The following is a 26683-nucleotide window of genomic DNA, read 5'->3' as shown; positions in this document are numbered from 1 at the left end:
TGAGCTGTAAGAGGTGGAGGCGGCCGTGGTCAGGCAGAAGGTGTAGGCCAGGGGCTCGGCGAAGGAGCGGCCCCGAGTAGCTGACGTGGGTGGAGCGCCAGACCATCCTTCCTCCCGCTCGGATCCGGCCACCCGGCCATAAAGTCGCCCCATATGGCCAGGGGCGGCCCCACACCCGGGTGCGAACAGCCCGAGGCCCCGAGCCTCGCGTGCAGGTGAGAAAAACTCAGCCCGAGCGCAGGTTCCCAAGGAGGGGGGCGAGGGGGGCTGCTGGGGCCACACATCTGCGCTCCCATTTGGCCCAGGTAGGGGGAGGTGGGATGTGCTGGCGGCCCTGATCCCAAATGGGAGCGCCCTCCCCAAGGTCTGTGTGTCTCCGGGCTCGGGCTTTGGCAAGGCAGACTCCGTGAAACAAAACAAAACAAAACCCCAAGGTGTGGAGAGGCCCTGGGAGGGCTCGGAGAGCCTCGTCGGCCTCTGACTGCGCAGCTTATCTTCCGACTCGGTCTGCAACCTTGTCTTTCCGTGTCCTTGTCCCCGGCGGTCTGGCTGTCCCGTGAAATCTCTGATTTTGTCTTCTCAGACACTTTATCTGGAAGCCTCCGAGTGTTCACGCACCATTCTGCAGAGGGTCATGTTCTTGGTTTGAGGTGGGTGTTGATCCCTTTTTGTATCTCTTTCTTGTCCCTTTACGAAAACTGCCTGTTCCCTGCTCCCCGATGGGCTGGAGGGGTCCCCAGGAGCAAGCAGCGGGAGCACGACTTATGTCAGGTGTCCTGGAAACCATACGCCGGAACCTCCTATAATTAGTTTTGAATCAAATACTTCTAAGTGGGAAGGTTTCTCCACCCCCTGCCCATGCTTCAAAGCCTTGCTTCCTCTTCCTTGAGGGTCCCGCTCCTCCCCAGGCCAGCCATCGGTCAGTATGACCCTCTCCCCAGCACCTGCTTCACTCTGCTCTATAATAGCTACTTGATAACACACGTCTTTCCCCCTCGCTCCTGTAAGGGTAAGCTGGGCCTGTAGTGCTTATGTGTGTATGAACGACCCAAGCCCAGACCAGTGTGCGTAGTGCTCGGGGAATGGATTAAGATTCACTAAGATCTCACAGAGCGGCTCCTTCACCCCAGGTGAATTAGACAGATTCACCCAGCACACTCAGGTCACTCCCTTACCCAATTTGGAGGTGGATTTTGGGGAAAGGCGTATAAGATCCAGTCTGGAGGCTGAGGGATGCTATCTTTTATTTCAGAGTCGGTGGGGGAACGGAGAGCTCCCAAGAAAGCTGCGAATGGTGGTTGGCGGGGAGGACTCTGAACTTCATTCCTGAGTCCTGTCCCAAATCACCTCAACTCCCTCTCCCCCTAATAACCTCCTCCCTTCAGCTGGGTTCCACCTCATTATACAGCCTTAGGGGACTTAAACCAGCCAGTGCTGCATTGGCCCCTCATTTCCCACACTCCCAGGCCAGTTCCACTCCTTCCCCTCCCCCTTGCGCTCCTCCCCTTTCCGGGAGCCTCGTGCCCCGGGCCGCGCCGGGCGGGATCCGGGTGCCGAAGGGGGCGGGTCCGGGTCCTACACCCCCCCCCCCCAACCCAGGAGCCTGCGGGATATAAGGCGCCAGGCGGGCAGGGGCTCGGTCCACACCAGGGTCCGGAGGAGCGATGGTCACTCGGGATCGAGCCGACAATAGGGACGGCCCCAAGGTGAGAGGCGGGAGGGGAGGGAGCGGAGGTCCTTGGTCCGGTCAGGGGACCGGGTCCCTGAGACCCTGGGGGAAGGGAAGAGCCTGGAGGCGCAGGGTTGGAAGGGGGAGAGGTGCGTGGGGGACCCAAGGAGCCAGGAGGTGGAAAGGAAGCTGCAAAGTATGAAGAAGGGGACAGGGTCAGGGCAGGAGCTGCGTGGGCGGCAGAAGTAGAGGTCTTGGGTTTGGGTAATGGGATGTGGCACCTTGCGGCTTGGAGGGCGTGGGAGGGGGCACGAATTTGAGTGAAATAAGCAAGGGGAGCACAGAGCTAAGGGAGGCGGGTGGAAACTAAGAGCGGAGAGGCTAGGCACTTGCTCCCCGCGCTCGGTGAGCCAGAGCTGGCCCAGGGCAGCCTCATAGAGAAGGCCCGGAATGCATTGGTTCCAGAGGCCCGAGACCGGGTGGAAGCTTTTAGAACCAGTAGAGTAATGTGACTGCATAGACGGGTTAGAGGGAGAAGAGGAGGCGCGGTGGCGCTGGGTATCTCCCTTTCTGCACTCAGGGCCGCCGACTCAGAGCCCGGCACCTTGCGGGCCACGTGTCTGGGCGCAAAGAGGGCCCCCAAAGTTCTCCACTGAGACAGAGAGACTGCACGAGACGGAGACGTAGAAAGAAAAGAGGAGGAGGAGAAGGAGAGACACAGAGAGGGGAGGAGGGAGGACAAGACTGAGAGAGGAGAATGCAGAAGACCCGGGAGAGAGAGGAGGCGAGCTACAGACATTGACCCTAGGGGCGTTGGGAGCGGGAGCGGAGAGGGACCCAGTGGGCCCGGCCCTAGGCCCTCGTTGGGGGTGTCCGGGAAGGGGTGGGGCGGGACTATCCCAGCGGCTGGATCAGAACGCCCGCGCGGCCGCGCTGAGTCTCGGTCCGGTCGGCCCGCTCTCCCTTTCCTGCTGGTCGCAGATGCTGAAGCCGCTGGTGGAGAAGCGGCGCCGGGACCGCATCAACCGCAGCCTGGAAGAGCTGAGGCTGCTGCTGCTGGAGCGGACCCGGGACCAGGTCAGTCCTTCCACCGCCCCCGGAGCGTCCCCAGCATCCCGTCCTCGCGACCCGGGGCCTCCTACTGGGGTGGGGACACACGCTGCACTGGCGAGCCGGGCGCCAAGGCCTCCTGACCCGAGTCCCGCCCTTGGAAACCCATCCCAGAGCCCCCTCTCGCTCTCAGAACGCGATCTTCATGGCCACCCCTCGGGTCTGTAAGTTTCACACCCGGCTCCGTAAATTTCACTCCCAGGGTCGGTTAGTGTTCAACCTCTAGGTGTGTAAACGCTCGCTCCTCCTCCCCCATACCCCCTCAAAACAGCCTGCAGGGTGGTTCATTTCAGTCCCTGGGTTTGCCGTTTCAAACCCCCTCCTCACCCTGTGGGTTGGTTTCATCCCCTCGGGTTGGACGGTGTAGTCTCAAGGTTTCCCAGGACCGTCCTTGGTCATCGCCACTCCGCATTCGGTCGCGCGCTCCGCGGGCAGCGCGCACACGCGATCGGGGGCACCCCCAGCTCCCGCATCCGCCCTCCCTTCTTCCCCCTGCCACTTCCCCCTCTCTCCCCACCCCTCTCTGTCTTTGCGCCCTCCCCCTCCCGTCTGTAGAACCTCCGCAACCCGAAGCTGGAGAAAGCAGAGATACTGGAGTTCGCCGTGGGCTACTTGAGGGAGCGAAGCCGGGTGGAGCCCCCGGGTACAGCGCGGGGGTGGGGCAGCGGAGGGCGGGAGGTGGGATTCACGGAGGCCCGGGGCCGGGGTAGATGGGGCGGACCCTGCGATGGACGGTGGGCTTGGGGAGTGGTAGGCTCTGCTCCGAGGCGAGGTTAATAACACCCGCGCGTGTCTGTCTCTGTGTCTCCCTCATTTTCTCCCTCTGTCCGTCCATCTGGCTTCTTGTCTCTGTCTGTGCGTCTGTCGGGCCTCGGTATCTCTGCGCCCCGCCCCTTCCCTCACCCCTGCTGGGCCCCTGCCCTGCCCGCCGGTGCTCCCGCCGGCCGCACCCGCCGCCGCGGCTCCAGGGGTTCCCCGGTCCCCAGCCCAGGACGCCGAGGCGCTCGCCAGCTGCTACTTGTCCGGCTTCCGCGAGTGCCTGCTTCGCCTGGCGGCCTTCGCGCACGACGCCAGCCCGGCCGCCCGCGCCCAGCTCTTCTCCGCGCTGCACGGCTACCTGCGCCCCAAGCCGCCCCGGCCGGAACCGGTAGATGCGAGGCCCCAAGCGCCGCGCCCACCGCTGGACCCCGCCGCCCCGGCGCCCGGCCCCGCGCTGCACCAGCGCCCCCCAGTGCACCAGGGCCCCCGTAGCCCGCGCTGCGCCTGGTCCCCGTCCCCCTGCTCGCCCCGCGCCGGGGATTCCGGCGCGCAGGCGCCCCTCACCGGACTGCTGCCGCCGCCGCCGCCGCCGCTGCCGCCGCCGCCGCCGCATAGACAAGACGGGGCGCCCAAGGCCCCGCCGCCCCCGCCGCCCGCTTTCTGGAGACCTTGGCCCTGAGCTTTGGGGGGTGGGGCGGGGGCGGGGGCTGGGGGTGAGGTAGAGACTCCAGCCCGAGGGCAGCAGAGGGACCCGGGCGTCGGGGCTAGCAGGTGTTGGGGAGGGCGGCGGGGCGCGCGGGCGCAGCGCGCGGGTGAGATGTGGTCTATATTAGAGTATCTATATAAATATATATTTCCCTGGTTCCTGTCCCTTTTCCCTGCCCCCCCCTCCCCCACCTTGCGTCTAGGATTGTACCCTCTCTGCCCCCGGCCCAGCCCCAGTCCCTTCCCGAGTCCTTAGTGCATGGAATAAAGTGGTTATTAAATCCCCGTGTGTCCCCGAGCCAGGGGCCTGCCTTTATGTCGGCGTCCACGCCCACTTTCCTTCTGTCTCCCTTTCCTTCTGTCTCCCGCCCCTCCCAGTCCTGCTCTCCATGGCCCAAGCCCCGGGGCAGACAGGTAAGTAAAGAAGAGAGCAGAGCGGAGACTGAGGTTGAAGCTGAAACCAGGTGGAAAACACTGAAATAGGGTAGGGGGAGAAGGGATGGGAACCTTTAAGGAAAAGCCGGATAAAGAGGAAGGGAAAAAAAAAAAAATTGAAATAAAATCGACTCTGGTGGGATTCGAACCCACAACCTTTGAATCGCTCTTTCGTCACTAGAAGTCCAATGCGCTATCCATTGCGCCACAGAGCCACCTGGCGGGCGGCGGCGTCTGATGGCTTACGGGTACTAGCATGCGCAAGGGGCGGGGAGGGAGAGGGGTGTGAGGGAATTGGGCGGGGCGGGCCAGGAGCGCGTGGTTGGGACCTCGCAGGCCTGCCGGGGAGAGGTAGCGGGCCAAAGGCACGAGAGCCAGGTGGGAGTGCGGGCGCGCACGGGTGGAAGAGACCGGGAGAGAGAGCAACCGAGCAGGAGCGAGCGAGTACAGAGCTCCGGCTGCCCGCTTGGGGGATGCTTCCAGCCCAGGCGCACCCCACTCCCAGATGTGGCCCCACCCACGAAAATAAACTTGTTTGCGTTGCAAATATCGGTGTGTCTCTATTTCCTCCGCCCTGTCTGTTTCGCCGTCCGCTGCCCCTAGGTCTGGGGTTTCCAAAGAAGGCCCGCTGACTTAGCAGAGTCATCGCGAGCCTGTCTCGCCCCTCTAGTCTCTTAGGAGGACTACGGGGAGGCTTCGTTTCCACGCAGGTAGCGTGGCCGAGCGGTCTAAGGCGCTGGATTTAGGCTCCAGTCTCTTCGGAGGCGTGGGTTCGAATCCCACCGCTGCCAAAATGGAGTTTTTCTGGTGGTTTGTGCACCCTAGAACTCATAAACCCCCCCCCCCTCTGGGACGTATGCGTGTTGTTTTTACAAGGACTGCTTGCAGCGATGGCACCATCCCCTCCCTGCTATTCGGGACAGCCTGGGTGGTGGCAGCCAGAACCTGGCGGGAACCGCCAGAGAGACTTTCGATTCTTCTGAACTGATGTCCGCAGTAAGGTGTCCTGAAATTGCGTTCTCTCTCAAAACTAGCGCAACTTGCTCTATCTTTTAAGTGCTGACCGTGTGTTTTGATGGTGTGCCGGCGGCTCCGATGACCCGGTCTGGGAAGCCCAAAGGACAGCGTCTTCGTTTGCTTTCCTTCTCAGACCCTCTCGGGGGACGAGAAACGCTCATGCACGAAGCTGAGAAATAACGGTACGAGTTGAGGCAAAACTTAAGGTTCCACCGAGATTTGAACTCGGATCGCTGGATTCAGAGTCCAGAGTGCTAACCATTACACCATGGAACCCACTCCTGGGAGCCTTTTTCTGGGAGTGTACATAATACTGAAGTTCTTGCCCCTCCCATTCTACCATTCGCAGAAAAGAAAACAAAAACATCTACCTGAAGCGGTGGGCGCCTCTACGGAGCTCCTGAGATACGAACTGCGATGCGCTGTGACGTGTAAAATACACACCATACTTAGAAGACACGGCACTTACTGAAAAGAAGATTGTTAAAATTTCATTAATAATTTAAAAATATTGGGTACGGGTTGAGATAAGATTTCATGGGGTTAAATAAAATATGTTATTAAAATTAATATCACCTGGTTCTGTTTACTCTTTAATGTGCCTACCAGAACACTGAAATTCGCAGGAAACATCTCTACTTTCCCTCCACTCTCACTCGTTCTACTTTCTGAAAACTAAAAACCCTATCAGTTCTTTTTTAAAGTCATGTAACAGCACTTTTGTTATTCTTTTTTTTTTCTTGCTTTTGTTTAAAGGAATACAGATATTACGCATACTCAAGAAGAGATACATACTCCTAAAAAAAAAAAAAGAAAAAACGCAGACGCCCGAACAGGGACTTGAACCCTGGACCCTCAGATTAAAAGTCTGATGCTCTACCGACTGAGCTATCCGGGCTCTTGCAACGATGTTGCGCTACTGCCTATAAGAGCTGTTCGCCCGCGGAAGTCCAGGCTCCCGGAAGCCGAGAGTGAGTGCGCGCGCGAGCGCAGCGCCCCGGGCGCGCACCAGGAGCGAGCAGGGGCGGCCTCGCGGCTGCCGCTGCGCTCTGCCAGCCTCGCTCGAGCACCGTCCCGGCCGGGGTCGGGTCGCTGGGACCGGAGCGCCGCCGAGGCTGGGCCGCTGCGGTGCCGGGACTGGCCGCGCGGGGCCGCTGCCGGCTGCGGGCCTCCCCGGCGGAGCGGTTTGTCCGCGGCCCGGGTGACCCAGATCCCCGGCACCCCCGCACTTGGCCCCGGCCTTGCAGGCCGCGGGCGGGCCCGGAGCGGAACGAAGGCCACGCGGGGCCTTCAGGCGTGAGCCCCGGGTCCACGTTGGTCCGCTGGCCGGCCCCATCCCGAGGGAGGGACCGAGATCGGACGTGCCGCGGAGCGGGGAGCCAGGGGACCGGGCGCGGGGACGGTGGTGCGCAGTGGGGAGCGGCAGGAGAGTTGTGCCTGACTCCTCTGCAGGGGCGACTCGCCTGCGTGTGGCCGCGGTCACGTGTGATTTATGTCGAGGATGGCTCACTTGCGAAGACTGATTCACATGGATGACTCACAAGTAGGGAATGCGGGTGCCCCGTGCCCAGGCCTGGCTGAGAGGGGGAAGGGGTCTCGGGGCAAGTTGGGGAGTGGGCGGACCAGGGCCCCAGGGGCTCAGCGGCCCCTAACCGGGAGCAGGGCAGTGTCCCAGTCACACAGGTGTCACCTGCTCCTCGTCTCCCTCTCAGCGCCTGGTCCCTCCCTTCCCAGTGGGACGCGGGCTCCTGATAGCCATCTGGGTGAGCCCTGTCCTGCCAGCCAGAGAGACCGGCTGTGCCAGAGGCAAGCAAACAACTATTAGGGTGGGGAGAGGCAGCCCGCAGTGAGCCGGGACAGAGCCCGGGAGCTTCTCGGGAGAGAGGCGGGCGAGCCCCCGAGCATCCCAGAGAGAGCGGGGCCTTCCCTGGGAGGCCTACCTGCCCGGGCCGAGCCCCCACTCAGGAGCTCCGCAGGCCGACAGCTCAGCCCCGCCCGCGCCCGGCCCCCCTGCGCCCAGGCGGGCTGCTGCTGTGGCCCTCTTTCCTTCCCGCCATGGCCGTGTACCGCGTGTGTGTGACCACGGGTCCCTACCTGAGGGCCGGCACGCTGGACAACATCTCTGTCACTCTGGTGGGCACTTGTGGTGAGAGCCCCAAGCAGCTGCTGGATCGCTTGGGCAGGGACTTCGCCCCTGGATCTGTAAGTACGGAGGAGAGGGAGGAGGGACCCCTGAGGGCCTGGGGACCCTGAAGGAGGGGAGGGTCATTCCCCCAGGTCATTCCTCCGACCCTGCAGAACTCAGGGAGCCGGCCCTGACCTCCTCACCATCCCATTCTGGTCTCTGTCTTTCCTGGGGAGAGGATACTTTCTACCCAGGCAGGGCTGTGAAGAAGGAGCCGCGGGGCTGGGGGTCAGGAGAATTCCACCGGCTTCCTAGCTCCTCTCATAATTGAAGGTGGGCTTTGGGCAAGTCACTTGCCCTCTGTGAGTCGGGTTTTTCCTCTTCTCTGGAGGGGATCCTCTTGCCTCCGCCAGGCCCTGCGATTGTTTGCTGGTGGCCTACACAAGGGTGTGGGAGCCAAGGAGGCTGGTGAGATCCAGAATCCACTCTGCTCACTCACCGTGCCTCTGGGAGCTGTGGCGGCTCCTGCTTGGATGGAGGGGTGCCTTTTCCTAATTCATACAAAGGCCCCGCGTGGGTTAGCAGCTCCCAGCTTTATATGCCAGAACAGGTGTAGGCATAGAGGTTCCTCGCCAGGTGTAAGGATGCCCCCGCCTTCCTCGCCTCTCACCTGCTTGCTTTTCGGTCCCCTCAGGTGCAGAAGTACAAGGTGCACTGCTCAGCGGAGCTGGGCGAGGTCTTGCTGCTGCGTCTACACAAGGAGCGCTACGCTTTCTTCCCCAAGGACTCTTGGTACTGCAGCTGCATCTGCGTCACGGCCCCCGATGGCACCCGTTCCCACTTCCCCTGCTATCAGTGGATTGAGGGCTACTGCACCCTAGAGCTGCGGCCAGGAGCAGGTGGGCCAGAGGCTGGGGCCTGGCCCGGGTTGCAGAAGGCATCTGTTGGGGTTGGGGTGGGGTCTCACGGGGCCCAGGCCGCAGGGAACGGGGGTGGGGTTAGGGTAACTGGAACTCAGAGCTTTCGGCCCACTCCCTCTGCACTCCCCCAGAGTGAATTTCTCCTGCGCCCAGAGCGGACTTGAGCTGTAAGCCGAATAACTGGGTGTCGGCAGGTGCAGCAGCTGAGAATTTAGCTGGAAAGGCCCAGCTGACAACTACTAGTGGCTTTTCTGGTGTGGACGAAGTCCCTGTGACGTGCTGTTAGGATTCCCTCTTGCATCTGGGGGGCCTTTCAAGGATGCCGAGCTCGAGCTCCTTCAGCCTCTGGACCCCCACCCACGTCTCCTGAGCCGTCTGATCCCAAGAGGCATGACAAGGGCTGGTCCGAGTGACATGAGTCTTAGGGGTGAGAGGTGATATCTCAGCCCCCTAGTGAGTTCTTCAGAGACCCCCCCATCATCCTAGCATTTCCATCTGTCCACCACTTCCCAAAATATACTCATTCATCAGTCATTTGTCAAGTGCACGTTATGAACACAGTGTGGGCACCACACCGGGTGCCAGGAATACACAAAATTACTACAATGTAATTTCTGCCCCCAAAGAGTCCTGGGAAGGAGACAAAAGTACAATTAGGACGATCGTTACAATTTGGGGGTGAGGTTGTCTTGAGTCCCTTCTGCTGATGAATGCACGAAGAACATGGGGTATCCTTGTCAACTGAGGGATTAGGTTCAAGGGTTAGGGCATTCAGGCAAGCTTCACCTTTTGAAAAGAGATGTATATGATGAGTACTTTTCATTCCCCACAGCAAAAACTATTTGTCAGGACTCCCTTCCCCTTCTTCTGGACCACAGGAAACGGGAACTCCAGGGCCGACAGGAATGTTACCGGTGAGGATGGCTTAATTTGACTTCTTCCCCCACCTTTATGCCGACCTCAGCCTCAATCAGACTGTCACGAAATCTGACCTCAGATCCAACCTTGGGGGCTCGGCTCCAATCAGGACCCTTATGTAACCCTAACTTCCATCTGAGGTTGACCCCAAGTCTAGATCCAGAACGCGAGTACCGACAATTGTCCCAAGAGCATCAGTGTATCCACACTCAACCCCTCCCCCAGCTGCCCTTGATGGTTTTTTTTACCCTAAGTTTGACTAGCCACCCCTGACCTCTCTCCCTCCGGAAGCTGGAAAGTTTACGCCCCCGGCTTTCCCGGCATGATAGCCGTCAGCAGCTTTGAGGAGATGGAGACAGACAAGAAGTTTGCCTTGACCAAGATGGTGCCTCGGGCAGACCCAGGGGACAGGTGAGGGGGGTGACCCCGAGGGTCTGGCAGGGAGGTGGCTTCAGGTTGGGTGGGAGGCCGGAGGCAGGGGAGGATCCAGGGAAGGATCCAGGGAAGGAATGAAGGGGAGTGGGCTTTAAGTCTGTCTGACTGGTGTCCGTCTTTCTGCCTCCCCCGCCGCCCTCCACAGCAGTGGGAATCGGTACCTGCCTGGCTTCCCCATGAAGATTGACTTCCCGTCCCTGATGCACCTGGAACCCAACATTCGCTACTCAGCCACCAAGACGGCGTCCCTGCTCTTCAACGCCATCCCTGCGTAAGGCCACTGCCCTCCCCGCACTCCTGTCACTCTCCCATCTGCCCCCACCCTGCCAGGCATATCCACACCTCTGTTCCCGGTCTCCCCCTCTCTGTCCCCTGTCTCCGCCCTCTGTCCCTGGTCTTCCCCTCTCTGTCCCCGGTCTCCCCCCTCTGTCCCTGTCTCCCCCTGTCTGTCCCCGGTCTCCCCCTCTCTGGCCCCAGTCTCCCCCTTCTCTCTCCATTCTCTGTCTGCCCATCATCTCCTCTTGCTCCTTTGCCATCCCTTTTCTTTCCAGTTCTCAAATCTATGCAATGAACCGAGCACCTTCTCGGTGTAGAGTTTGGTGCTGTCTTGAGTAAGACAAGGAGGCCTGGCCCTAAAGCTTTAAGGAAGTGAAGTCAGACCACCTCATGTTCAGATTCCAGAACCAACACCTTCCAATTGTGTGACCTTGATCTTCACATAGTCTCTAAACAGCTTCCTCATTTGTAAAATGACAGTAAAACCCATGCCTACATCATAGGTCTGGGGGAGAGGAAGCGAGATGACACCCAGTGCAAAACAATCTCTCAGTGGATGTGACCACGTGTTAGGATGTCGTCTTCCACCATGAGGAGCTCAGTGTCCCTAGGGAGAGGTGTGGCATAGTTAATTAGGAACCGAGGGGCCATTAGCAGCTCGAGTCCACAGCTGAGGCTCTGAGTGTGACTGATGGAGGGGGTACTGTCGACGCTCATGACCAGAGTCAGCCAGGGTGAGCAGGGGCCAGCAGGTGGCTCCCGGGAAGGCAGGTGGGACTGAAGCAGGCTTTGGGCCATGGAGAGGAGAGGTGAGCAGAGAGGGGGTGGGTCCTGGGCAAAGCCAGGTTCGTTTGGGGAGGACGGAGAGGCTCGGCTGGCCATCTGTGCAGGGGCTGCATTAGAAGGCACAGAGGAGTCCGGGCCAAGGGGCTGGATCCTCATCCTCGGGGCTTCTGTGCCCAACTGAATCTTTGGGAGAAGGGCTAGTGGGAGAGGGGCAGAGGTGGGGTGAGCGGGGAGCTGGGGAGTGTCCTGGCTGGAGCGCAAGGTGGTCGCAGGTGGCTTGGGCCTCAGGGCAAGGACCCGTGAGAGGCCCTGGCAGGGCTGAGGGACCAGGGTCGCCTGAGCTGGTCCCCAGATGGGCATGTGGGTCTAAACAAAGGAAGGCCCGGAAGACCCTAGGACAGGGCTCGATCCCAGGACCCCCAGATCATGACCTGAGCCGAAGGCAGAGGCTTCATCAACTGAGCCTCCCAGGCGCCCCTCCTTGCTCTCTGCTTTAACACAGAGCTCCCGCCCGGTGTTTCGCCTCTTTGGGGCCTTATGGGGCAGGTATCCGGCAAATGCTGTGGACCGAGGGGCGGGCAGCTCAGGCGACACTCAGGAAATTGTCCCCGGGCTTGTGAGGTCATGGTGCCCACACCCTTTGGGGCACCCGAGCATGCTTGCACAGCCTCCCTCACCCACCACTTGCCACAAACCCACCTGGTAGGCGTTGCGGTCCCTTCCATTTAACTTGGTGCAGCCAGTGAGTGGTTATTATGAACCGGTATGTCCGGGCATCCAGGGCCAGTCCTGGCCCTAAGGGGCCCATAGTGTTGTGTGTAATAAAGGGAGTAAGGAGGACACTGGATTTACCGTGTAACGCAGGGAGGGAGGAGCTTTTTGTGGGAGATACACAGCAGGTGTGTGTTTGCGGGGTGTCAGGCCGTGCCCCCTGGTGGACGGTGTGTCTTAGGTAGGTTTGATAGTAGGTGGAGATGTCGGATGCAGCTCTCCACGAGACGCACAGCTTCAGAAACTTCAAACAGTACAGACACCCACAAAGTGAAAAGTGCACGGTGGCCCCAGGCTGCCGCCCCCCCCCCTTTTACCAGTCTGGTGTACAAAGTACACCTCCGGTTACGTGTGGCGAGAAGGCTGTGGTTGGTCAGGACGGGCTGGTGGCAGACGTCCCAGCCAGACAGGGGCCGGCGAAGGTCCGTGATTAGATGGAAGCTTGGAGAAAGGCCAAGGCACCAGTGGAGATTGGCCGTGTGCACCAGTGGGCGCGCCCATATGGAGTCACCCTTACAGAGCTGGTCACTAGACTTTTCTAACGGGCACACTGTCAGGCACCTCTGCTCTGGACGTTGGCCTGGTCAGCTCCCTCCAGGCCTCTAGGCTGGGGGCACAGTGCCGCGGGGCAGCCCCAGGCCCCAGCCTCGCTTCCCCTCCCCCTCAGGTCCTTGGGCATGAAGCTCCGCGGGCTGCTGGACCGCAAGGGCTCCTGGAAGAAGCTGGACGACATCCGGAATATCTTCTGGTGCCACAAGACGGTGATTTCAGGTGCGCAGAGCCTGGCGGATGTCTGTCCCCCACCCAACTCCGTGCCCCGAACCCTCCGCCCCATCCTGGGAAGAGGCCCCTTTTCAGCCCTCTCAGGGAGACCGTGGGACCCCCGAGAGAGGGGCTTCTGGTTTCATGGGTGGCCACCGCACAGATTCCCCTTAGGAGCTCACGCCACCTCCCCTTTCTCTGGGAGGGGACAGGGATAGGGGAGTGAGGACAGAGAGATACCCTGCTTGCCTGGGAGACGGTCAGGGCTGGATCTCGGGAAGCAGTTTCCGGACCAAGCCGCCCCCTCTCTTGCCCCCTAGAGTACGTGATGGAGCACTGGTGCGAGGACCCCTTCTTCGGGTACCAGTACCTGAACGGCGTCAATCCCGTCATGCTCCACTGCCTCTCCAGCTTGCCTAGCAAGCTGCCCATCACCAATGACATGGTGGCCCCTTTGCTGGGACCCGACACCTGCCTGCAGATGGAACTAGAGGTTGGCGAGGTGCCATTATGGACAAGGGATGGGCGTGGAGGGCAGGGATGGGACGGCTGGGGCTGCAGCCAGCCTTGCACCTTTGAATTGGAGCAGATGGGGTTGAGGGCCGGCTGGGGCTGGGCATGGCTGGAAGCCTGAGGTGAGGCTTGGTGGATGGTAGGAGGGAGCAGGACAGCATGGAAGAGAAGGCCCTGCCCGTGTTCTGGGGCCTCCAAGATCCCCAGTGCTGAGGCCCAAAGAAAGCGATTTTAGGACAGGTGGAAGGCAGTGCCGCCGCATGCAAGGGGGACAGTCACGGAGACTAGGAGGTCCGAGGGCGTGGGAGAAGATGGTGATCAGTCTCTCTGGGGCAGCCAAGCCCTCAGGCATCCTCCAGAAGGCTGGAGATGGGGCGGTCAGTTCTCAGTGTGTGGTCATTTTCCTGTTGTTGAATATACTGACAGGGTCACTGAGTTGAGAGAGCAGGAAGGACCAGGTATGGGGGGGCCGGGGAGAGGACGCCAGCTTATCCAGGTGGGAGGTGGCGCACCAGGGACTCAGCTGGGCCTCATTCCGGACATTCTGGGGAGGGTGGGGTACCTCACTCTGGCCAGAAGGGCAGGCACCAAGCATTACTGAGGCCCCGGCTGCGGTGGGAGTGGGCGGGGAACAGAGAGGGCAGCGCAGCGCGGGTCGGAGGGCGCTGTGAGTCTGTGTGCCTTCCGCAGAGGGGCAACATCTTCCTAGCCGACTACTGGATCCTGGCGGAGGCCCCGGTCCACTGCCTCAACGACCGCCCCCAGTACGTGGCCGCCCCACTCTGCCTGCTGTGGCTCAACCCGCAGGGGGCGCTGGTGCCCCTGGCCATCCAGGTGAGACCTGGGGCGGGATTCCGGGGGCGGCACACTAGCCGTTTTGAGACTCATCCCCTTATTATTCTTGGGCGCAGCTCAGCCAGACCCCCGGGCCGGACAGCCCCATCTTTCTGCCCACTGACTCTTACTGGGACTGGCTGCTGGCCAAGACGTGGGTGCGCAACTCCGAGTTCCTGGTGCACGAGAACAACACACACTTTCTGTGCACGCATTTGCTGTGCGAGGCCTTCGCCATGGCCACGCTGCGTCAGCTGCCGCTCTGCCATCCTATCTACAAGGTCTGTGTGGCCCCCGGGCGGGGGCCAGAGGAGGGGGGGGCAGCTCGGCCTGCTCCCCTGACCCTCGGCTCCTGGGCCCTCATCCCGCCCGCAGCTCCTGCTCCCGCACACTCGCTACACGCTGCAGGTGAACACCATCGCGCGGGCCACGCTGCTCAACCCCGAGGGCCTTGTGGACAAGGTGCGGCCTCCGGCCCCCGCCCGCCCCCTCGCTGAAGCCCCGCCCCCAAGCCTCTTCAGCCTCCAATCCCACTTCACCGTCCCTGCCAGACCCATCCCTCAAGCCCCGCCTCTCCCTACCGATTCCCCCAGTTGCCCCGCCCACAAGCCCGGGCCCCGCCCCCTCGGGCCCGGTTTCCGAAGTCTCCCGCAGGCGGGCAGGGCAGCACTCCCAGATCGCATCCCCTGGCCGACCCTGCGCCGGCGTCACTGCTTTCTTTCAGTTACCAAATACCTAGGGAGTTCCTCCCATGCACGTAGTAGGGCCGCAACCTCGGCAGCCCGCGTCAGTCCCTGCGGGGGTTTGACCCGTGGTCTTGGACTCCTTGATTAACTGGAACATCCCCGCGGCTGAGTCACTGGCCTCGTCCCGTCCCCAAGCCGAGCTGTGTTATGTTCTCAGGTCACCTCGGTCGGGAGGCAAGGCCTCCTCTACCTCATGAGCACCGCTCTGGCCCACTTCACCTACACCGATTTCTGCCTTCCGGACAGCGTGCGGGCCCGCGGCGTCCTGGCCATCCCCAACTACCATTACCGGGACGACGGCCTGAGGATCTGGGCGGCCATTGAGAGGTGCGGGGTGCGGGCCCAGGACCCTGCAACCAGTCTGGCCCCACCAGGGCCTCCTGGCCCAGGGTCAGTGTGGACCCCTGTTCTCATGCAGGCTGGGGAGCTTGGGGCTGGGGGTCGCAGGTGCTTCAGGCCCTACCAGGGAGCACCCCCAGGGTGAGAGTTAGGATTGGGGTCCTCAATGAAATGACAGGTAGCCGCAGGCTGGGAAGGGGCTGGGCTGTACGCAGGGGAGGAAGGAGAGGACAGGGTGTCCAGAGGAATGGGGGGGGGTGGCAGGTGCAACAGTGAGGTGTGGGCTAGGGCCCCCAGGCTCTCCTCAGTGCACTCCCCACCCCCAGACCCCTGGGTGGGAAGGAGGCTCAGAGCACCCATGACTCAGGAGTGGCCAAACCTGGGCCCTCGGGTTCCCTCTGGATCTGGAGGTTCCCACTGGACCGTGGTGGGCTCTCGGTGGACACTGGCTGTCTGGCTCTCCCCAGCCTGAGTGGCACTGGGCCTTGGATTTTTGGCCAGGCCCGAGCCCCAGGCCACCCCCGTGGCACGAGCATCTCTTTCCTGCAGCTTTGTCTCCGAAATCGTGGGCTACTATTATCCCAGCGAAGCATCTGTGCAGCAGGACTCGGAGCTGCAGGCTTGGGTCGGCGAGATTTTTGCTTGGGCGTTCCTGGGCCGGGAAAGCTCAGGTATCCCATCCCCCAACCACAAGCTCCCAATGCCCTGGTATTCCCTCTGGCCTCACCTGTTCCTTAGTTCTTGTCTATGGACAAGCCTTTGAGGTACATCCTATTATTAGCCCTGCTGAACAGATGAGGAACAGGCACAGAGAAAGCTTTGCAGGTGGTGGCCAGAGGCGGGATCCAGAGCCGGCTCTCACGGTCTCCAGAGTCCTTGCCTGCAGCCACTACACTGTGACCCTCTGGTTCTTCCTGGACTTTGACTTGAGCCTGTCCATCCACCGCTGCTTGCTGAGCTCTGTGGGTGTGTCCCATCATGTGGTAGGAGCATCTCCAGCCTCAAAGGTTGAGGGTTCTGGAACCTTCTCTCATACTTCTTCGTGCTTGGCCCACCAGGTGGCCCCTCTAGCCACCAACCTCTCTCATTTCTTTTGGCCTCATGGAGAGACGTGGTCCTGCTGCCGCCTGGTTCTTCCTTATTAATACCTGTCACCTGGCACTAACGTCCCCCCTTCTGACACTGCCCGAGAGGATTTTGAGACCCATGGACCCCAGTGGCCCCCTCTTCCTCCTCCTTTGCTTAACTTCAGCAGACCACCCTCCCTTCCTTAAAGTCTTCCCTTAGCCCCAGGGAGGAAACATCCTCTGAGCCTCCCACTTCCTCCCGGGCCTCTGCCATGTCCCTGTCCCAGCCGTTGGCTTGTCCTGCCTGGGTCTCTGTCTCCTCTCTACCCTCCCGTGATGGACTGATCCTTTCTCCTGTTTCTCCTCTGAAGCTGATTCCAGACTTGGAAATGCCCCTGCCCCCCATTCCCTGAAGAACTTTCCATTTTCGCTGCTGTCTCATTGTCACCCTTGAGACCAGCACACAAAAACTACCAGCTACAGGTTCTGAGACTTTTTTTTTTCTTTAGACAACAAATTTTAAACATACAGAAAAGTAGAGAGTATAACGTAATGCACACCCATTCACCCACTGCCCAGAATCCACAAGCATTCATTTGATTAATGTGTTGCTTTTATTTATTGCTGAAGTCTTTTAAATTACATCTATTTCATATTTTACTCCCAATCAATATGCAACTCAAAAAAACCCCCATTTTTCTACACAATCACAATACTGTCATCACGCTTGACAAAATTGACAATAAACTCCAATGTGGCGCATGTAGAGGGAGAAGCAGACTCCCCGCTGAGCAGGGCGCCTGATGTGGGGCTCGATCCCAGGACCCCGGGATCATTACTTGACCTGAAGGGCTCGATCCCAGGACCCCAGGATCATTACCTGAGCTGAAGGCAGATGCTTCACCGACTGAGCCACCCAGGAGCCCCTCTTTTGGATCTTTAAAGGATGACCAGTCCCCTGCTTTGCAAGCCCACTGTTAATCCTGGGCTGACCTGATCCTGACTGCTTCCTCCCCCAAGGGCAGTTTTTTTTTTTTTTCCTCTTTGGGGTTGTTTCTTATTTAAGACCTGGGGCGGCAGGGGGTCTAATTACTGTTGGCTGATTCTCCTATCTCACTTTATTCAAACTGTCTCTGACTCAGTACATCAGAGCAATCTTCAGACGGACAACCATCTCTGACACTGCACACTTATTGCAGATTCCTGGTTTAAGACAAGGCACACTCATTCATTAACTTCAGTCAGTGTGACTTTTGCTTCCATATTTCACGGGGAACAAATTAACAATGGGAACTACAGAAAAATCCCCACAGAGGGCCTGACTTCTTTTGCCTTTTAATCTCGGCCCTTCCAGGTTAGACTATCTACCCCGAAGGGAACATCCCAGAAAATTCCCACAGGCTCCCAAGTCAGACGCCCAGTCCTTCCTCCAACCCTCTGCATCCTCACTGCAAACTCTGAAGCCGTCTTTGGCTCCCACTCTGTCTTCCTGTTTCCCTATATCCAGTTGGGTGGCCAATTCCTCTTGTCGCCATCATGTCCCACTGTCACCACCCAGTCCCGGTCCTCATACTGTGGCAGCTTCTTCTCTACCAGCCTCACCGTTCCCAGCTTCTTGCTGCCTGCCCGTCAGGTTGTGGGGCCGCCACCCTGATAATCCTCCGGAGTTGTGCCCAGAAACCCTGTGGCCTGGCACATGCTTCGGCCTCACCTCCAATAAGTACCCTCTCTGCCCCTTTGGCCTTGCTGATGCCTCATTCCTTCCCGATCTGCCTTCTTACCTTCTTAGGCATTCACTCCAGTCAACCAATAATTACCGGGCTCTTAATATTAAGTATTGTTCCAGCGGCCGGGGTTTAGCAGCGAACATGACGGATGAAACTCCTGGCCTTCACGGAGCTTCCCATTCTAGCGGGGAGATTCGGAGAATCACCAGACAAATATGTCAGGGGGTGGGCTAGGGGCGCTCAGGAAAAGGAAACAGCACGTTGAGGTAGGGGGGTTATTTCAGCTTGGCTGTCCGGGAAGGCCTCTCGGAGGAGGTGACGTTTGAGTAGAGAGCTAGTTCTGCGGATAACTGGTTTTAGCAAGGGGGTGATGTGATCGGATTTCTGATTCTAAGGTCTCAGCAGCTCTGGCCTGCAGGGACAAGGGTGGAAGCAGGTGGGTTCATACAGGAAGTATTTGCCGATATGCGCGGCACGAGATAAAAAGAGGAAAGAGCACACAGACTGTGGTCTGAGCGACTGGATAAAGCGACCAGAATGGGACCACCGTAGGAGGGACAGATCTGGAGAGTGAGTGGGGGAGGGGGCCAAGCGTCAGGGTTTGCAGGGGTGACGTCTGAGAGGCCGTGTAGACACCCACCTTGGAGTGTCAGGTGGCAGCCACAGAGTTATGCCCTCGGCTGCATCTAGAATTCAGGGGCCAGGTGGAGCGGGAGGTGTGAATTTGGGAGTCATCGGCCAGTGGGAAGAGGTTAAATCCATCGATTTGGACGAGAGCAATGATGTACAGAGAGGGGAGGACCCAGGGCTGAGCCTGAAAATGCCTTCTTCCTCTGTCATCTTTTTCCCATTCAGAGCTCACCCACCCTTGTCTTCCTGCAGGGAAGTCTCCCCTAAGCGCCTCAGCCCCAGGGTCGTCTCTGCGCTGCCTGTGCTCTCCTCAGAGAGCCAAGCCCTGGTCTTGGAGCCCCCTTCTGCTTCCATCACTGCGAACTTATGAGTAACACACTCTGGTCACCTGCCTTTGTCACTAAGCCCGGCTGTGGACGATCTGCCACTGGGTGCTTGGACAAATCTTGGTGAACTGGGTAGAATTAAATCATTAAGGGCTGGGGCGCCTGGGTGGCTCAGTCTGTTGGGCATCCGGATCTTGGTTTTGGCTCGGGTCCTGATCTCGGTGTTCCTGGGATTGAGCCCCGCGTCAGGCTCTGTGCTGGGCCGGATGATTCTCTCTCTCCCTCTCCCTCCCTCTCTGCCCCTACCCCCATTCTCATTCTCTCAAATAAATAAATAAATCTTAAAAAAAAATCATTAAGTGCTATCAGGGGTTGCAGATAGAAGTGGGGGGAAGATCCAACTTGGCTGTCAACTTGAACTTGGGTCCTCTCTAGTGAGCTCTGCTGGCTGGGCATTTTCTGGTCTGATCCCAGTGGCCAGCTCCTATCCTGACCCCCTTCAGAGACCGCAAACCTTGGTGATGACCGTCCCTAACCTCAGCCCAGCCCTAATCTTAGTGAAAAGACAGTGGTGGCCAAATGCTCAGCCCTCTCATCCTCACTCTCCCCTTGCGGTGAGCCCCAGCCCTGAGCTGCCCCCAGGAATCCGGTCCTCTCCCTCCACACCCTTTTCCCTTCCTCCCACACCCAGGCTTCCCACGCCAGCTGTGCACTCCAGGAGAGCTGGTGAAGTTCCTCACTGCAATCATCTTCAACTGCTCCGCCCAGCATGCCGCTGTCAACAGTGGGCAGGTGAGGTGGCAGGGGGCAGGCCTGGGGGCACTGGGCTATGCAAGGTTGGGCTCAGCACTGGACGTGAGGCCAGAGTTGGGGTTGAGAGCATGGGTGGGTCAGAGTTGAGGTGGGTTTACGCTGGGGCTGAGGTTGGGTGGTGACTGGGTGGAGTGAAGGAGTGAAGGGCCAGTGTTGGATGAGGACTGGGGTGGAGCGGGGTTCAGGATTGTAATGGTGACTCCAGCTAGTGTTTTGTAGGGAGTAAAACCTATAGGGCCTGTCATGGTGAGGACCCAGCCAAGGGGAGTATCAGGCTGTGCTGGGTGGCATGCCAGCCCTTTGACTAGGGCCCTTTTTGGGTTCTGCTCCTTCCTTGGTGATTCACTCCACCTAGTCCTGGAACATTGGGTGGGGAGTGACAAGGGGTGAGCCTCCCACCCCACTTCTGGAACTTTCTACCCTATACCCCTCCCTCTCTTCTCTTTCCACCATCCCTTCATTTCTCAACTGCAAGTACTGGGATGGTAGGGGCAGGATCAGAGATGATGAAGGAGCTGGTTCTCCCACTCTGGCCAGCTGACTCAACTGGGGTGGGGTCTCTACAGCATGACTTTGGGGCCTGGATGCCCAATACCCCGTCATCCATGAGGCAGCCCCCACCCCAGACCAAGGGGACCACCACCCTGAAGAGTTACCTAGACACCCTCCCAGAAGTGAATGTCACCTGTAACAACCTTCTCCTCTTCTGGTTGGTCAGCCAGGAGCCCAAAGACCAGGTGTGTATGGGGTGTAGGGTGGGGTGGGGGTGGGGGTTTACAGGGCCTAGGCAGTGGCAGTGGTGGTAGCTGTTCCAGGGGGACTTGGGGACTGAGTGCTGCCATTTATGCCCACTGCTGAGCTTGTCTTGGGGTCCTCAGTGTCTTTAGGAATTGATAATTGATCCCCAAAGACATACATCGAAGCAAATACCAGTTTAGTGGCTGGGGCAAAATGTCTATCAAATTCACCAGTTTACCAATCCACCCATCCATCCATCCACCCACCCATCCACCCATCTGTCCATCCATCCATCCATCCATCCATTCATCCATCCACTTATTCATCCATCAACCATTCATCCATTAACTGCTCATCCATTCATCTAAACATTCAACACACATTATTTTGGATAGTTCCCACATGTCAAGATGGCCCTGGGCACATAAAGCTGAATGAGACCTTCCTGCCTTCAGGAATCCTATGGTCTAGTTGAGGAGACACACAGGGACATGAAAAAGCCCATCACAGTGTTGTAGGAATCATTTATGTACAAACACATACTTCATGAGCATTTGCAATGTGCCAGACATTGGGGGGCAGATATGAACCCTATCCTCATGAGCTTAGTCTCGTAATAGAGGTGAGAATGGGGACTTGTGGAACCTGACCGAGTCTGGGTGAACCGAGGAAGGCTTCTTGGAGGAAGTGACATCAAAGCTGAAACCTGTAGGACAAGTAGGAGCTCGGCAGACAAAGGAAGAGCAGGGTTAGTTTCTAGACAAGAAGAAGGACACAACCAAGTGAAACAAAGTGAAGATGAGTCCGTTGGTGTGTTGGTAGGATTGTAAATGTTTCAGTGAGGGCACAGTGTTCATTCAGAGGAGGATGGGGAGCCACTGAAGAGCTTTAAGCCCCGGAGTGACATGGCTGAATTTGTGTTTTAACAAGGGCGCGTGGATGGTTGGGAGGGGCAATTCTAGGCAGCAACAGGCGAGGAGGCTGTCAGGTCAGCTTGGCCAGGGGAACAGCCCCTTAATCCCTGATTACCAATATTTTCATTCACCTGTGGGGTCATCAATCCCACCTCTGCCCTCCTGGTCTTGTTCACAAGCCCTCTGACGTCACAGGAATGTCCTCATTTCTCATGCTTGACTCCGTTTGGTGCAGGTGCATGTTATCTTCCTAACAAGTTTTAATGACCATCTCAAGGCCTGGGAATGCCAGGAACTCATCCCTGGATCCTGCTCCTTTCTGGTCCCGTTTCCCAAGGACTTGGAGACGTTATTATTATTATTTTTTCATTATAAAGCAAAACCCTCTGGGGTTCTTTTTGTCTACTCACAGAATACTCTATTACTATTCCCAATACTCTCATTCAATACTTCTAGCCACTGAATGTGTGTGGGACCAGTGGGGTGTCAGATAATTTAACTCAGTTCTGACACTCTCCTTGCAGAAAATGGCAGGTCCTACGGGTTCAGACTCAGTCCCAAAAGACTGCCATGCCCCCCCGATGCCAACCTCAAGCCCAGGTTGTCACCTGGGCTTCTGACCCACCAGCTAAAAATCAGAGGTTTCTACAACACCCACCCCCCACCCCCCCACCCCCGCCACCCCAGGTTTGGTCATTTGCTGAACTGAACTCAGGGAAAACAGTTTACTTATTAGATTACTGGTTTATTTATTATAAAAGGACATAACTCAGAAACAGCCAGAGATGCGCTAGGCAAGGTGTCTGGGAGGGGCTGCAGGGCTGACTTGCTCTCTCTGGCTGCCCTGCTCTCCCCATACCTCCACATGTTCACCAGCCTGGAAGCTCTCCAAACCCCTGCTGCTAGGGTTTTTCTGTCTCATTATTACCTAAGTGTGATTAATTGAATCATTGGCCACTGAGGATTAAGTCAACCTCCAGCCCCTCTCTCTTCCCCAGAGATTCGGGGCTGGAACTGCAAGTTCCAACCCTCTAATCACGTGGTTGGCTCTCCTGGCAACCACCCCTTAGGAGCTTTCCAGAAGTCACCGCATGAACTGTAAACTCAGGTGTGGTTGAAAGGGCCTTATGATAACAAGACACCTTTAACACTCTAACGCTTACAAAATTATAAGGGTTTCAGGAGCTCTGTGCCAGGAAAGGGAGGAAGCCCAAATGTATAGTCCTTACTGTAAATCGCAATATCACAGTGGTGAGGGATGATAGGCAAGAGGATGAAGGTGGAGGGCTCCCTCCTAGAAGCCAGTGGTGGGGTCTACCTTAGAAAATTATTAACAACAGTAGCTATAGCTTCTTGGGGATCTATCATGTCTCAGTCATTAAATCAGATACCTTATGTATGCTATTTTAAAATACAAGTAGGTAGGGATCTTTATTTAAAATGCTTAATACAGTGCCTGGCATATAAGTGTTCAAGAGATGGTAGTTCCGTTTTTTTTTTTTAAGATTTAAAAAAAAAATTGTAAGTAATCTCTACCCCCCACGTGGGGCTCAAACTCACAACCCCGAGATCAAGAGTCACACGTTCCACCAATGGAACTGGCCAGGCACCCCAAATGGTAGTTGCATTTTACAGGAGAGAAAACTAAAGCAAGTTGGTTCAGAGACACTAAGCAAGTTGCCCAAGGTCACAGAGCTAGTACATAGGCTTTGAATCCAGCCTGTCCTGTTCCTGTGTTCTGCTTTTTGGACAGCTACACTATAGTTTTAGAAATTAGATGTCAATCTGGTAAATAAGACATAAAACTGATTCTTTGAAAAGACCAATAAAATAAAGAAACCAGAGACAATCCCAATCAAGAGAGACGAGAGAGCATCAATGTACAACATTTGGTAGGAGTGGAAAGGCAAACAGCCAATAATTGAGAAGGTTGAAGAAATTACAAGAAAGCACGACTTGCAGTTTTATGCAAACACATTTGGAAATCAAGGTGAAAGAGATGATTTTCTAGGGAAACAATAAAGAAAAATTGACACCCGAAGAGATGAAAACCACACATGAATGGAAAGGGTGTAAAAGATCTGATCCTCCTCCTTGCAAAGGGAGATTCTACTAAACCTTCAAGGACCAAGTCATTCCTAAATCACTCAAACTGCTCGAAAGTATAGAAAAAAAGTGGACACTCCCCAAATCATGTTACTGGGAACCTCGATTCCAGCACTTGGCCAAGGTGATGCTCTTAAGAAAGGAAGTGGGTCTCCAGGAGAAAGTTCTAGTCCCAGATCCGCACTTGCCCTGGTGTGACCCTGGATATGTAATCAGGCCTCTCCAAGCCTCAGTTTCTTTATCTGTGAAGTGTGAATGATAAGAACACCTGTCTTACAGGATTGTTGTGCCGTCATAATAGTTCATGTCAAGTGCTTGCAACGTGTCAGCTGTAATTAAGAAAATGAAATTATAAATGTGTTCCACTTAGGTACAACAATCTTAAAAATACATCATTAGCCAATGAAGGCCAATACTGCATAGTAAGACAATAATACGCTGTGCTGAGGTCTAGTTTATTCTAGGAATGAGAGGAATGAGAGGTGGGTTCACCCTGATGAAATCTAACAATGTAATTTATTACATCAATAAAGCAACACCATATAATCATCTCAATATGTGAAAAAAGCGTTTGCTAAGTGGGGACAGTCATTACTAATGAAAACTCAGTGTAAAATGAAACTCCCATACCACGTTTTATTTTTAAAGATTCTATTTATTTGTTAGAGAGAGAGCACAGAAGCAGGGGGAGTGGGAGAGGGAGAAGCAGGCTCCCCGCTGAGCAGGGAGCCCAATTCAGGGCTCGAACTCATGATCTGAGTCAGATCATGATCTGAGCCGAAACCAAGAGCTGGACATTTTAACTGACTGAGCCACCCAGGCACCCCAAGACCAAGAATTTTGAAGCATCAGGATTATTGGCAACAGTTGGATCGTATGCAGGTTATACTAGACAGGAGGCGCAGGATGGTTAGGAGGCTAGGCCCCCGGAACTGAGGAGCTGAGCTGCTTCTGTGGACTGATCACCGAGAGAGGGACCATCCTGTCCTGCCACAGGACGGCACCCACTAGAAGCTCACTGTGATGCTTGCCGATTGTGGTTGGCCGGGCTCCAAAGCGAGCCTGTGCGTGGTGATGGTGTTGGGTGGATTGGCGAGATGCCTTCAGAACTAGTTGTCATCTTCAGGGGTTAGATTTTGTGAGATGGTGGAGTGACAGGTGTATCCTGGGTCCTATTTGCTGGAGCGTGTTTATGTTGATTTCATAACATGTTGGGTTGATTTGTGTTATGAACGTGCTTGTACTCCTTCGGTTCACAGCGCAGCGGACCAGGCATTTAAAATGCACCTTTTTTTTTTTTTTAAAGATTTTATTTATTCATTTATTTGAGTGAGAGAGAGAGAGAGCACATGAGAGGGGGGAGGGTCAGAGGGAGAAGCAGACTCCCTGCTGAGCAGGGAGCCCGATGTGGGACTCGATCCCGGGACTCCAGGATCATGACCTGAGCCGAAGGCAGTCGCTTAACCAACTGAGCCACCCAGGCGCCCTAAAATGGACCTTTAAAAAGATGTTCTGGTCCAATGCATCCACTTTCAGGTGCAGAAACCGTCTCCAATCGAGAGTATCAGGCAGAGGGCTACCAGCAGAGGGAGCACTAACCTCGGGCTAACCATTCCAGCCCCCACACTCCCTGGGTTGTGGGTGTGTGGGGGCCCCCCCTGCTCTGGGCAGGCTCCCTGGAGTGGGGAGTGGTGGTTTGGAGGGCTCGCATTTGCAGTAACTGTGGCTGAGTCAAGCCCTTGGAGTTACCCTGACTCTGTGTTGGTCATCCCATCCTGACCGTCGTCCTGACCGCCTCCCGGTTTTCTCCCAGCGGCCCCTGGGCACCTACCCGGATGAGCACTTCACGGAGGAGGCCCCTCGGCGGAGCATCGCCGCCTTCCAGAACCGCCTGGCCCAGATTTCACGGGAGATCCGGGAGCGGAACCAGGGTCTGGAGCTGCCCTACACCTACCTGGACCCTCCCCTCATCGAGAACAGCGTCTCCATTTGACCCCCTCCTCCTACTGCCCTGGAAAAAGGCTCCAGCTCGAGAACATGAGGAGGGACGGCATGTCAGGGCCCCCTCTGTTCCCACTCAGCTGGAGCCTTCTCTGCAGCTGGGGACTTTCCCCCCCCAGGGTGGCTCTAGCCTCCTACGGGGGGGCCCTGAGGGGTGGGGGACCCGATCAGCAGCATCCAGGGTGAGAAGCCGCGGCCTAACATCGAACGCACAGCAGGTCCTTCGAGAGGAAGGGACCCCATCACCCCTTTCTCTACTTGGGCAGCCTCCTAATTTCCCTCTCCTGTGAAAACCTACCTCCTCCCATTGGGAACCCCACAGGGACTCTGAGCTCCCCTTTCCCATCCTCCCCTGTCCCCAAACTCTTCCTCTTACCTTGTTGCTTTGTTTCCACTTTCCTCCAAGCCTAGGACCAACCAGTCTAACTTCCCTCTTTGGAAGAGCCTGGAAAATGGGCAAGAAAAGATGTGTGGCCTGGGTCTGCCCCATGGTCCCCGTTGACATCAGCATCTTTAAAGGGAGGGTTAGGATTACAGCCCAGCTTCCCTGGACCTCTAGCTGCAGGCCTCGGAGAGCTTGGGTGTGTGGGGGTACCCTCCCCAGCCCTTGTCCTGTCTCCTCCCTCCTGTTTTCCTGTCCTTGAGCCCAATGAATGCAATAAAATCCAACATATTTGGCTCCCATTTCATTTTTGGTTTGGGGTGTGTGTATGTGCACGCGTGTGTGTAGGTGGCTGGGGTGGCAGGGGATGGGAGAAGGAGCGAGCAATAGGGAGTCCCTGGATCATCTGCTCTGGAGACAGGGAGCCTCCCAACTCAACTCACCACCTAGCCAGGCCCCACCTTCCTGCCTTCACCCCCCAGAGTGTGTCACCCATCAGGAGATGAAGGAATAGCCAGACTCAAGGGGCTGATAGAAAAAAAGCAGGCGCTTTGCAAAGAACCCAGCTTCTGGGTGTGGGAGTTACTGGTGCTGCCCCTGGGATCCTGTTACTCTTCTGGATACAGGGAAGACTCAGTCTCCGGGCCTCTGGTGGATGCGAGGAGTCAGGCTGAGCTCTGGCCAACCAGCTCTGTGCGGAAGGGATGCGGGAGGCAGGTCCTCTCCAGGCTGGGGCAGTTAGTCGCTGGTGCGAGCCCCTCCAGAGTTCCCCGTCTCCCTGCCTCTGCTGTTCTGGAAGCCCACGTGGAGACACCATAGCCATCAGCTCCTGTCTCGGAGGGACCAGCACGTAGCCCCC

General features: G+C 57.3%; 2 protein-coding genes, 1 long non-coding RNA gene and 4 other non-coding genes across 9 annotated transcripts; 4 read left to right on the top strand and 3 right to left on the bottom strand.

The window, feature by feature from the left end:
• Positions 1-5: 5 nt before the first annotated feature.
• Positions 6-1461, top strand: LOC116649190. The gene is made up of 3 exons (XR_004302641.1): positions 6-215; positions 584-650; positions 1253-1461. It is a non-coding gene; the product is annotated as an uncharacterized LOC116649190 (long non-coding RNA).
• A 203-nt stretch (positions 1462-1664) lies between these two features.
• On the top strand, positions 1665-4217 carry HES7 (hes family bHLH transcription factor 7). The gene is made up of 4 exons (XM_032432171.1): positions 1665-1706; positions 2651-2746; positions 3335-3422; positions 3748-4217. The coding sequence occupies exons 1-4, from the start codon at positions 1665-1667 to the stop codon at positions 4215-4217; spliced, it is 696 nt and encodes a 231-aa protein (XP_032288062.1).
• Positions 4218-4806: 589 nt separating this feature from the next.
• Positions 4807-4893, bottom strand: TRNAR-UCU. Its single transcript is given in 2 exon segments — positions 4807-4842; positions 4857-4893. It is a non-coding gene; the product is annotated as a tRNA-Arg (tRNA).
• A 494-nt stretch (positions 4894-5387) lies between these two features.
• Positions 5388-5469, top strand: TRNAL-UAG. The gene has a single exon. It is a non-coding gene; the product is annotated as a tRNA-Leu (tRNA).
• A 430-nt stretch (positions 5470-5899) lies between these two features.
• TRNAQ-CUG lies at positions 5900-5971 on the bottom strand. Its single transcript has one exon. It is a non-coding gene; the product is annotated as a tRNA-Gln (tRNA).
• Positions 5972-6520: 549 nt separating this feature from the next.
• TRNAK-UUU lies at positions 6521-6593 on the bottom strand. The gene has a single exon. It is a non-coding gene; the product is annotated as a tRNA-Lys (tRNA).
• Positions 6594-7371: 778 nt separating this feature from the next.
• On the top strand, positions 7372-26120 carry ALOXE3 (arachidonate lipoxygenase 3). 3 transcript variants are annotated; one of them, XM_032432114.1, is made up of 15 exons: positions 7372-7897; positions 8515-8719; positions 9573-9654; positions 9950-10069; positions 10239-10364; positions 12594-12697; positions 13009-13181; positions 13892-14035; positions 14113-14316; positions 14411-14497; positions 14939-15108; positions 15670-15791; positions 19562-19662; positions 20250-20420; positions 25255-26120. In XM_032432114.1, exons 1-15 carry the CDS (start codon positions 7751-7753, stop codon positions 25432-25434), a joined length of 2136 nt encoding a protein of 711 aa, XP_032288005.1. In that variant the 5' UTR covers positions 7372-7750; the 3' UTR covers positions 25435-26120. The 3 variants fall into 3 exon arrangements, with proteins under 3 accessions (XP_032288005.1, XP_032288006.1, XP_032288007.1); XM_032432115.1 differs by lacking the exon at positions 25255-26120 and having other exon boundaries at positions 20159-20340; XM_032432116.1 differs by lacking the exons at positions 7372-7897; positions 8515-8719 and adding an exon at positions 9107-9167.
• The last annotated feature ends 563 nt before the right edge of the window (positions 26121-26683 follow it).

Source organism: Phoca vitulina, unplaced genomic scaffold, assembly GCF_004348235.1.
Source record: "Phoca vitulina isolate PV1807 unplaced genomic scaffold, GSC_HSeal_1.0 scaffold47, whole genome shotgun sequence".
NCBI classification, from domain to species: domain Eukaryota; kingdom Metazoa; phylum Chordata; class Mammalia; order Carnivora; family Phocidae; genus Phoca; species Phoca vitulina.
This window is presented reverse-complemented; position numbering and strand designations above follow the sequence as displayed.